At 43.1% G+C, this 12,584-nt stretch overlaps 1 protein-coding gene across 1 annotated transcript in view; it reads right to left on the bottom strand.

Annotated features, from left to right (window-relative positions):
• Window positions 1-12,584, bottom strand: part of SLCO5A1 (solute carrier organic anion transporter family member 5A1) — a 173,390-nt gene that overhangs the window by 29,118 nt on the left and 131,688 nt on the right. The window contains exon 8 of the mRNA XM_075583730.1: window positions 2,176-2,417. Within this exon, the coding sequence (XP_075439845.1) occupies window positions 2,176-2,417 (242 nt within the window). The remainder of the gene's footprint in view (window positions 1-2,175; window positions 2,418-12,584) is intronic.

Below are 12,584 nucleotides of genomic sequence, written 5' to 3'. Positions count from 1 at the left end.
ATATCTATCAGCTAGGAAGTGTGGGACTAGGAAGTGGAGGCACCCCCCTAGATTTCCAGTTGCAAGACATTTTTGTCTGGCAAGACACAATGTCAGTCAGTTAACATTTCCAATGATTGATTCTGTGGGTCCCCTTAAAAAGAGGGCGCAACAGGGAGGTGCGTAAACTTCAGAGGGAGAGCAAATGGATTTTCACACTGGACACTGTCAGACCAAGTGGGACGAATGAGATGTTCGGTCTGAGGTGTAATGACTTTTGTGGTGGCATTAACCTCGGAGAACATACCGTCTGTTACTGATTTTGATAACATGACGTTAGATGCCCTGAGTTAATGGAGATTGGTGGATCGGGCCTTTGTGTTTTAAAGTTTCCTTTCTATATGGTGACTTGTGTTTAAGTTTTTAATGTTACCTGTGCTGCAGATGTGCTTTCTCACACGTGTTCATAGTTCTCTGTAGAGAACTATTTAGGAGAGTACCCATTGACTTGTATACCTCCCAATACAATATGTGGAGATATAACTGTGAACACACTTGAGATACCTGTGAAATATGCCAATTTCAAATATTTATATACTTCGCATAGTCAAATTACGGTATTTTCCAGTTATCTCAGGTGTGTTCACGAGTACGGTATCTCTAGGCTGACCATACGTCACGTTTTAAACGGGACAGTACCGTTTTTTTTCTATTTTCCTACCGTCCCGTCTTTTTAATCTAAATGTCTATTTTGTCCCGTTTTCGGCCCCCCTCCACCTCCCCCCCTGAAGGAGCGCTCCGAACTGTAACACGCCCGCCCCCCAAGCAGTTGGATGACGTGAATTCACTAGCGCGCGCCCTCCCTCCCTAACCACACCCCCCCCTAACCAACCCCCATAGGTAACACGCGCGCCCTCCGCAGAGTAACGCCCTCTTTGCCGCCAGCTCAGGACATCTCCCTGCACGCTCCTGGACCCGCACTGCCTCCGAGACTGAGTACCTTCTCGGGACGGATGCCCCGTGCGCAGCAGTTCGGGGGTTCCGGAAAGGAACGGCTTGCTGCCGCAGACGGCCCGTGCGCTTGGCGGGAGGCTGAGGAGGAAGGGGGTGGATTGGAAGGGGGAAAACGACGGTGCCAAGTCATGGTGGGCTGGCGGCCCACTCGGGGGACACTAGTCAGCCTCCGGTGGGGTTTCCTCCCCCACCCCCAAGTGGTGCTCCTGGGGGGTTTCTGTGTGAAGAACAGCCTGCGGCCCCTGGGAGCCATGGAGGGGGACAGGGAGACTAGCAGATGTACGTCACAGCTCAGAGGTAGAGGGAGACAGGGAGAGGGAGGGAGAGAGAGACAGACAGACAGGGAGGGAGAGAGACAGATAGACAGGGAGGGAGACAGATAGACAGGGAGGGAGAGAGACAGACAGACAGGGAGAGAGACAGGGAGGGAGGGAGACGGGGAGTGGGGGAGAGGAGAAGGGAGACAGAGAGAGGGAGGGGGACAGAGACAGGGAGAGAGAGAGGGAGGAACACAGAGATAGGGAGATGGGGAGAGAGCGAGAGAGAGAGGGAGGGAGAATTGTTAGCTCAATATGTTCTTGTAATAAAACTTTTGTTATCGTCTTACTTATCGTCTTACTTTTTCATGAATACGGAATATTACATAACCCCGTCCCGTTTTTGCCATCCCAATGTCCCGTTTTTGACTCAAGGAAATATGGTCAGCCTAGGTATCTCTCTCTCCTCCAAAACCAATATGTCAGGGTATATTCTTTTCTGGCAAAAATTAACTTTAAAAGTACCTTCAATTGGTCAATTTCGCCTAAACCTTTAGGCAAACGTTCAAACTTTTTGAAAAGTTTGAGCAAAACTAAGATGAAGTAAATTGTGAAAGTTGCATCTCTAATTCTGATGTCCCAGAAAAAATTACTGTCTGATGTAAACATGAATCCATTAAAGACAGGAGGGCTAAATTATCTAACAATGCATATAAGAAGGGGAAAGCTAGTCATCAAAAGAAATAGAAAACTATATATTGGTATGTATGATGGTTCACTAATATTTTACTTTCAGTGAAAAACCGGTGTCTCACCAAAATAATATTCTGCAAGATTTATGGAAACAATATGCAACCTTTGACGTTCTAGAAGAAAAGATGTTAAAACACAATGTACCCAAAGACAAAACACAGCTGCAGCTCACCTGAGTGTCACTATAAGTGCTGAGGGCTGTGCACACCCTGTGATAAGGGTAACAATAAACAGGAATATTAGAAATGGAATGAGTGTATTGCAGGTTCGATCACACTTCCCGGACACAGCATAGCCATTTTCATTTAGATATGTTTTGACAATAACCACTCGAAGTTGGCTCCCTTGTCCCACTGTTGGTGGAGTTATAACTTGACGGCTTTGGACGCAGGCACACTCAGTATAATTCTTTCCCTTCAAAAAAAAGAACACCCCCAAACAGAGGATTATTACATTTTCCAATTGAGTTCACCCATGTACTTCCTATCTAGAACATTTCTTTGGGTTGTTTCTGAGTTTCATGGAGCTTCAACTGCTTTTTGTCAGCTGCTTCTTGGCAAGTGAAGTTCAAAGCTAAGTTCCATTGTCTTTCCCTTGCTACCATATGAAAAACGTGGCACGTTAAAGCTGCAGACCAAGCAATATCCTACATGTGTGTTTTTGTTTAATAAATCAGTTCTGTACTATGAGAAAATACTTGTAGCATTTTTTTTAAACAACTCTAAATTTAATTTTTAATGTATTCTAATGTAACGAGCATTTTTTGTTTGTATAGCAACCATTTACAAAGTCACATCCCCTTCCTCTTCTGAAACAGGCTCTGGCACACCCCTTTATGAGCCCTGCCCTCTCGCTAGCAGTGCACCAATTGTATTTAGTGACTGTCTGGTCACATGACCTTCCCCACAGAACTTTCCATCTTTGGTCCTGTTCTGCTGCACTGACAGCCATTTAGTGAACCCCTGAGCCGAATCTTCGCCGATCGATCGGCAACTAAGCTAATTACTTGTCATTGTGTGGATTGTATTGATGCACATATTAAAGGGAAAATAAATACAAATTTAAAAATTAAATAAACGGCAGCTTGGACTGCTGCTTTAAGCTATATTTATATATTTTGATAACAAGTCTAAGTGATAGATTAAATGCATACAGATGTATCAAGACTTACTGTGTTCTGAGCCATAGCCCTGGAGAGAGTTCAGCCATGGTTACGCTGCGGTGGGGTCTATGCTTCCGGATCGGACCCCCCCCCCCCCCCCGCAGCGATAATCCTCCTGCACCGGGAAGTCACAGTCACCACAAAGTCTTGTTACATCTGTACATGTTGTAGCTCAGATTGAGGTTTGCAGCAGAAGCAATTTGCAACCTTGCTTTCTACATGGAAATGTATAGGTATATACTTACACACACCATTTTTATTTCAAATAGGTTACATTAAAGGGTAGGTTAATTTAATAAGAAATACACTGTGCATACTGCAAACATGGGCATTCATTTAAAAAGTGTGATTTGTGGATCTATTCCTATATGTTTTATGTTTTCACAATGACACAACAGACATTAATGCTCTATTACATCAGAGAAAAATACCACTGATCTGCTTTCTTACAATACTGTTACACACCTCTAACTTGTTATACTGCATAAGAACAATTCGAAGTGGCCTTAAGTACCCTACCCCATATCTTTTGGATTACATGGTGCATTCTTTTTAAAAGCTATGTGCAAATTTAAGGGATCCGTAGCCTGTTCTTAGCGCCTTCGATGTAGCCCTAATCCACCACTTGAAACATACCGTAATTAAAACTCGCACACAAGAAGAGGACTGGAGGTTAAACGGCCACGGATTTTATTAAAATACCAATAACAGAACAGTAAGTACCAAAAGCCAAAGTGCTCCACCAACCAGTAAGGCCAATTGTGGTCAACCATGACCCGCAAAACCCACAAGCCACGCACAGCTATAGCCGCTCAGATGTAGGAACCTAGGTACCCACAGCACAACGAGCCCTGCCCTCTCACCAATGAGTGACACCACTAGGCAATTACTGTACCCACATAGCCCAATCTGACAAGGATACTTACCAACCAGGCGCCACCAACGGGGCCTCCAGACCCACCGGGACCCTTTCTACCCCGCCCTGAATAGTGACATTAAATTAACTAGGCCAAGGTCAGACAAATACAGGAGCAATCGGATCAAGCCCACCACCAATAGCTGTGACAAACAATATATGCTTCACATCCTACCCAAAACCTGGGCCAGAGTTTGAAAGTCCTGGTGAAACGTCCAGGAACGGATTAATGAATTGGCAAACTAGCCTAGGGCCCGCGGAAGACTTGGGGGCCCGGCAGCAGTTCAATACCTGCATAATCTGGTCCTCTGCTCATCTCTAATCATCAAGTCCGACCTGTCAGTGACTCCACCGGCAGCTCCTATTCTGTAACACGATACATGTAGAGTTGCCGGGGAGACACTGACAGGTTGCGTCTGACGATTAGCGATCAGAGCGAGAGGGATGTGGGAGGACCCAAGGGGAGAGAGAGGGAAAAGAGAGTGTGTGTGTCTCTCTCTCTGTGTATTTCTGTAGTGTGTGAATGTGTGTATAGGCTGACCCCGAATGGAGCACTCATATCCTCCCTACAAAATGAATCCATTAATAAATCTACAGCTCTCCTCCGCACACAATATAACAGAAGTAATGCAAATAGTAGTTTCTTTTAATTGCAGAAATATATAAAGAATAAGGCGGTAACCCCCTTCATCAGGTAAATTAATCTAAAGAAAGAAAAATTAATGTATTAAGGTAATTTCATATAAAGATTAATGGTGGGGGGGGGGGGAAATCACTTTTATCCTTAAAAAATTAATATACAAAGCGAGCTAATATTCTTGTGCCTACCAAACATTATACATAAAGGTAGAAACATTACCACCCAACCATAAAGTGCAAAATATATTGAAAAAAGGTTATCTAATAATAGCAATGCAGCATTATCCCATCTATCACACATGGAGATACATATACCCGAAACTGAAAGGATAATTCAAATAATTTGAATGTGCACTGTCCAACTACCCAGGTAATCAGAGCCAGTTTCAAAGAGCTTCCCCAAACTCTCAAAACGTAAAATAAAGTAATGAAAAATGGATTAAATACAAAGATCCTATACTATATCAGATAGATGGAATGATGCTATTTTTTAATGCTAAAAATTATTTTCTTTATGAATTGTGCTATTAAATCACATTAAGAAATACACTTATTTTCTTGTATCTATTTTTTATTTCCTATGAGCACTGCCTATAATTTTATTTATAACTCCTGCGATTTAGCTTGGCCTTGATCCTTTGGTGATTTGTGTAGGTTTTTGTGTGTATGTATATGCCTCTGTATTGTATGTGTGTGTCTTTCTGCTAGTGTGTTTTCTGTATATGTTTATATATGTATATTATATGTACGCTTATGTTTGCGCACGGGAATGTGCTTAAATGTATATCTGTGTGCGTGTCTTAATTGCTATGGACCAAACTAGTATCTTGTCTAGGGCCAAATTCTTAATATGGCTGGTTGTATTTCAAGAAAGAAGCCACAGCTACTGTGTAGGAGAGGAGCCAGAGTGACTTTATGTTACCAGAATAAGAAACTGTAACTGAGCATAAATACTCTTACATACAGATAGAAGGTGTATATAGCAGGGCCCCGGGTATACGGCGAGTTCCGTTCGAGAGGCCCGCCGTATAGTGAAAATCACCGGAAAGCGGATCCAGCTATTTTCAGTGCTGCGCATGAGCAAACCGGCATTTTCGCCGTTCTGCGCATGTGCGACCTATGCTCGGCACGCGCAACCTATGCTCGGCACGCGCAACCTGCGGTCTGCGCATGCGCGGCAGGCGCATCTGCCCGTTCTACGCATGCGCGATTTCAAATTCAACATGGCGGCCCCCTTCTCGGTGCCGCCGTATCAGCGGATCGCCGAAAAGTGGAGCGCCGAGAAGTGGGGCCCTGCTGTATAGCACTATTTCTATCTCATCTTTACATCCATGTAAGTACCAGTATGATTTGTTTAAACACTGACTTCTATAGATCAGGGGGGGCCAACTTTAGTCCTCAAGGGCCACCAACAGGTCATTATGACTGAGCCACGGACTGAGCCACCTGTGCTGAATCAGGGATATCCTGAGAACCTAACCTGTTGGTGGGCCTTGAGAACTGGAGTTGGCCACCCCTGGTATAGATTTTTAGAGTGTATACAGTTAGGTCCGGAAATAATTGGACACTGATACAAGTTTTTTTATTTCGGCTGTGTACCAAAATAAATTCAAGTTACAGTTAAATAATTAATATGGGCTTAAAGTGCAGTCTATCAGCTTTAATTTGAGGGTATTCACATCCACATTGGAGGAAGGGTTTAGGAATTACATCTCTTTAATATGTAGCCCCTTCTTTATCAAGGGACCTAAAGAAATTGGACAATTGACTCAAAAGCTGTTTCATGGACAGGTGTTGGCTATTCCTTCATTATTTCATCATCAATTAAGCAGGTACAAGGTCTGGAGTTGATTCCAGGTGTGGCATTCGCATTTGGAAGCTGTTGCTGTGAACCCACAACATGCGGTCAAAGGAGCTCTCAATGCAAGTAAAACAGGGCACCCTTAGGCTGTAAAAAAAAAAGAAAATCCATCAGAGACATAGCAGGAACATTAGGCCAAATCAACAGTTTGGTACATTCTGAGAAAAAGGGAACACACTGGTGAGCTCTACAACACAAAAAGGCCTGGACGTCCACGTAAGACAACAGTGGTGGATGATTGTAGGATCCTTTCCATGGTAAAGAAAACCCCCTTAACAACATCCAGCCAAGTGAAGAACACTCTCCAGGAGGTAGGCATATTATTATCCAAGTCTACCATAAAGAGAAGACTTCACAAGAGCAAATACAGAGGGTTCACCATAAGGTGCAAACCATTCATAAGTCTCAAGAATAGAAAGGCCAGATTAGACTTTGCCAAACAATATCTAAAAAAGCCAGCCCGGTTCTGGAACAGGATTTTTTGGACAGATGAAACTAAGATCAACCTGTAACAGAATGATGGGAAGAAAAAAGTATGGAGAAGGCTTGGAACGGCTCATGATCCGAAGCATACCACATCATCTGTAAAACACGGTGGAGGCAGTGTTATGGCATGGGCATGATTGGCTTACAATGGCACTGGGTCACTAGTGTTTATTGATGATGTGACAGAAGACAGAAGCAGCCGGATAAATTCTGAAGTGTATAGGAATATATTGTCTGCTCAGATTCAGCCAAATTCAGTGAAGTTGATTGGACGGTGCTTCACTTTACAGATGGACAATGACCCAAAACATACTGCGAAAGCAACCCAGGAGTTTTTTAAGGCAAAGAAGTGGAATATTCTGCAATGGCCGAGTCAATAACCTGATCTCAACCAGATCGAGCATGCATTTCACTTGCTGAAGACAAAACTTAAGGCAGAAAGACCCACGAACAAACAACAACTGAAGACAGCTGCAGTAAATGCCTGGCAAAGCATCACAAAGGAGGAAACCCAGCGTTTGGTGATGTCCATGCGTTCCAGACTTTATGCAGTCATTGCCGGCAAAGGATTCTCGACAAAATATTCAAAATGAACATTTTATTTATGATTGTGTTAATTTGTCCAATTACATTTGAGCCCCTGAAATAAGGGGACTGTGTATGAAAATGGTTGCAATTCCTAAACGTTTCATACAATATTTTTGTTCAACCCCTTGAGTTAAAGCTGAAAGTCTGCACTTCTATTGCATCTCCGTTGTTTCATTTCAAATCCATTGTGGTGGCTTACAGAGCCAAAATTATGAAAATTGTGTCAGTGTCCAATTATTTCAGGACCTAACTGTATATCTGATTCCTTAGAATATTAATTTCTTAGATCACATCACTGTGCCCCCATTCTCTGTCCCAACTCTGGCTTCCTCTGTGCCCACCACTCTTAGCTCACCATCCTAATTTCTGTGACCCTTTTCTCTATGCCACCCATCTCTTTGTACTCCCCTCCAGTCACACGCTATCTGAATCAAAAGAAAGTCTAGAAGGGTGGGTGCTGGAGAATAGCCTATTAGGAGTTCACAGGAACACTCAATAAATGAATGCACTAAACACTTGCGTATAATGAGTGGGTTAGCACATTTTTATTCATCCCTATTTATATTACAATGAATCTTGGTCTGCTGCTTATCATTAATGTCCATTTTTACTAAGCAAAGCTGTACTGTAAGTAGAGATGTGTGAACCTGGAAAGTCAATAGGCATTGCGTGTTTCATTACTTTTGTTGTCAAAATTCGACCAAACTTTAAAAAAAAAATATATATATATATGTATATATTCCTAAAAAGTCACAGGGCTTCTATTTCAGGAACTTTAATAAAGTGAAATAGTGCATTTGTAACAAATTGGGACGTTTCCGTAGAACTCCTGGTGCCAAAAGCTTGATCGAAGTTTTTGCGGATGTTGAGAATTTTTGAAAAGTTTGCTCGAAACTGCGGCAAAGTGAATCTTGCAGGTTCCCTCATCTCGAACCGTAAGGCACTATCCAGACCATTCACAGAAATAAGTCATGATGGCGCAGATTCATCAAGCACCGAAACAGGCTAGCACAGCCAATACAGCGTTAACTACCAATTCAAGTTAATAGGAGTTAACGCCAGATCAGGTGCACTAACTAGTGATGTACCGAGTACCCGGAATTACCCGGTACCTAGCGTTAACCGGCAGGTTTTCAACTAGCTGGACATTACCCAGACCTGGCAACTGAGAAGTGGGCCCGGCGCCGGGTAATGTCAGGGTAGCTGAAAAATACATCATCACTTACCTGCTGTCAGCGACGGAAGGCGAGGAAAACCCATGTGGAAGACGGTGGCGACATCTAGGAAGGTCCGCAGCGGTCCTGTGGCGGTGGCAGCATCAGAAGTGTGTGTTCAGCCCGTGCGGGAGCTGCAGGAATCCATAGCAGTGTGAGCTGGGGAACCACGTGACCGAAGCAGGAGCAGAAGTGTTCCTATTGGACAAACGCTTCTGCTCCTGCTCCGGTTACATGGTTCCTCAGCTCACACTGCTAAGGATTCCTGCAGCTCCCGCGCAGGCTAAACACACACTGCTGATGCTGCCACCGCCACAGGACCGCTGCTGAACTTCCTAGATGTCGCCGCCGTCTTCCTCCACCCTCAGGTAAGTGCCAACCGGGAAACTGGGTACCCGGCTGGGTAGGTCATTTAATTTTGGCCGGGTACCCGTTTTTTTTTTTAAGTAGAACCCGGTCCAACACTAGCACTAACCCTTACTGGCGCTTAATGAATCTACCCTAATATGCGCCACGGCTTAGCACCACTTAGTAAATCTGGCCCTATATTCTTGTGAAAAATAAAAAGGAGGGGGGGGAGTGGGGAATGGACTGGGCGCTTCCAATGGTGAAATGTGAAAGACAGTGTCTTGAGATTAAATAAACCACAAAATGTGAATACACATAAAATTCCTTCACCAACCAGTGATAAAAAATAATTATACAAAGTGTTAAATGCTGCTCGACCTCATCAGAAAGGACTGTTCCAGGTCCCAGGATGTAAGATTTCTTTGCTCGTGGGGGAGGAGGAGCGCAGGTGTGCTCAACGGTATATGTGAATAAAAAATAAAGCAAATATAGTGCAGATTGAGGATACTGGTATATATCACTCTGTTAGCTATAAGTAATAACACTCACAAAACTTATCGTAATCTTAAGCGTGTCAGAGATTCTTTTCTCTCTGACTGGAGCCCTTGTGATGAATAAGTATCAGGATATCCCTCAGTAGGTAAGTGTGGTAGACATGGAAAAGAAAAAGCCGCAATAGTGCATACTATTTGACCATATATATTCAATAAGAAGTATCAAGAGCAGTTAAACTCACATGTTCCAATAAAAAAACAGGCATTGGAGAGAACCGCCAAATGCAGAAGGACCCCGTCGGTACACAGCTTCGTAGCGTCTCACAATTGATTTCCGCGTACGTCACTTCCGTGGTCGCGTCATAGGTGAGGGCGGAAGCGCAATCTGCCTCTGGAGTTAGCCCCGATATTGCCAGTCCTTCAGCTCTCCGGTTCTCCAGCAACGCTAACTCTACGCTTTTCGCACTCCTGACAAAGCACCAGCGAAACGCGTAGAGTTAACGTTGCTGAAGAACCAGAGAGCTGAAGGACTGGAAATATCGGGGCTGACTCCAGAGCAGAGGCAGATTGCGCTTCCGCCCTCACCTATGACGCGACCACGGAAGTGACGTACACGGAAATCAATTGTGAGACGCGAGTGAGATGCTACAAAGCTGTGTACCGGCGGGGTCCTTCTGCATTTGGCGGTTATCTCCAATGCCTGTTTTTTGGAACATGTGAGTTTAACTGCTCTTGATACTTCTTATTGAATATAAGGGCTATACAAGGAATACAAGGGCTCCAGTCAGAGAGAAGAATCTCTGACACGCTTAAGATTACGATAAGTTTTGTGAGTGCTAGTACTTATAGCTAACAGAGTGATATATACCAGTATCCACAATCTGCACTATATTTGCTTTATTTTTTATTCACATATACCATTGAGCACACCTGCGCTCCTCCTCCCCCACGAGCAAAGAATTCTATATTCTTGTCTTAAACACAGAATTATCAGGAAAGATACAGGCCTTGCTTGCTTGCGTGCCTCTAAGGTACATATCTATAAAGGCAAACGTGGTACAATTCCAGGGGGGCAAATTGCACCATTTGTGTCAAGGTAAAAAATCCCATTAAAATAATTAGGCCTTTTTCATTGATACATCAGGTGCAATGTTTTACAATAGAGTTGCACAGGCTCTGCCTTGATACATATGCCCATAAGGCATTAGTAATCATATTAATGAGCAGTGGTCCAAGTACAAAGCCTCACAAAAATCCACTTACAACACTAGTGCAATGTAAATACTTTCAAGTAAATACCACCAATATTTGCTTTTTCCTGAGAGTGACACACTGTACTCATTTGCATGTAATTTCCCAGAATCCCTGGCTGCAGTGGAAGCACTGTTTGCCAAGCGATAATGGAGAAAGACAGGGTTGCAGGCCTGTCTGAGACATGCAAATGCACACACGTGATATTTGTATTTACTTTTCAATCTAATTTTCCTAAAAAAAAATGTAATCAAATAATGTCCAGCCATACCAATAACCTTTATTTTGTGCAGCAATCTCCTATGTAGCACTGTATAAAACCGAGTTACATACAAGTAGATCAAGATAATCCCTTGCCAGAGCTTGACTACAAGTCCTGCTTCAACTCAACAATGCTAATTAGATTTGTTAGGCAAACCACAGATAATTATAATAAAACTATAAAACAAAAGGTGTCCATTCTTTTTAGTTTGACTTTGTGGAGTCAAGCGAACTGTGCTAAGGTTAGATATAGGTTATAATCTATGGTGTAAAATGGTCAAAGACACTGGTCATTTCTAATTATATAAAGAAGTGGCAGTAATTAAATGGAAATAAGATTTGAGCTTTTGTGCCCAAGACTAAATCCCAGCCTGAAGAATTTCAATACTTTACAGCATTCTAAACAGTAGATACAAGGATAACAATTACAACTAAAAACATATCTCCTCTATAACTAAGCAGCTTCTACTACTGTATGATAACACTATAGTAATAAGACCAACACAATAGCTGTGACAAATCAAATAACAGAAAGTAACATTATACTATCGTAAACGTAAGGAAAAATAAATCAAATTGACCTGGAACCTCACTTTTCAAGAGCAGAGATTCTCTGACCTTCAGATGTAGACAGACAATACAAACCTGTTGGACTTTAGACTTCTCATGTTTCATTGGCTTTGGCAGTGAATGGATAGAATGTAGACATGCACTGAATTTGCTTCCTGAATAATGAGATCACCTCCTGAACAGCAAATGATCCCTTCCCACAAACACCCTATCCCCTTGTCCTTGGCTGGCTTTCATGTTGCATGTACAGTAACAAATGGGGAATGGGAACGGCTCTCATATCAAGCAGATAGCAGACATTATGCATTGTGCATGTTGATCAATCGCTTGCAACTTCCGTGATTAATAGGGTGACAAGATTTTGAAAATGAAAAACCGGGACACATAAAAAAATGATTAATACAACAAATAACATTGCTAAAAAAATAATATTATAATGATATCTAATGGTGTCACCATTGATGCTGTATTATTCATTCTATCTCTTCCCATTCTCTCTCTACCTTCTCCCCATTCCCTCTATCCCTCCCCTCCCCCATTTTCTCTCACACCATCCCCCATTTTCTCTCACCCAACCAGTCTCTCTCCCTTCCCTCCCCCCCAGTTTCTCTCCCTTCCTCCCCCCATTCTCTCTCCCTTCCTCCCCCCATTCTCTCTCTCCCTTCCCCCATTCTCTCTCTCCCTTCCCAACCCCATTGTCTCCTTTTCCTACCCCTTCCCACCCAATCTCTTCCTTCCCTCCCCCCATTCTCTCCCCATCCCCCATGCTCTCTCTCTTCCTCCGTTCCTCC

The sequence above is a fragment of the Ascaphus truei genome, chromosome 2, assembly GCF_040206685.1.
Source record: "Ascaphus truei isolate aAscTru1 chromosome 2, aAscTru1.hap1, whole genome shotgun sequence".
NCBI lineage: Eukaryota > Metazoa > Chordata > Amphibia > Anura > Ascaphidae > Ascaphus > Ascaphus truei.
Note: the sequence above shows the minus strand (reverse complement) of the source record. Positions and strands in the feature narration are given on the sequence as shown.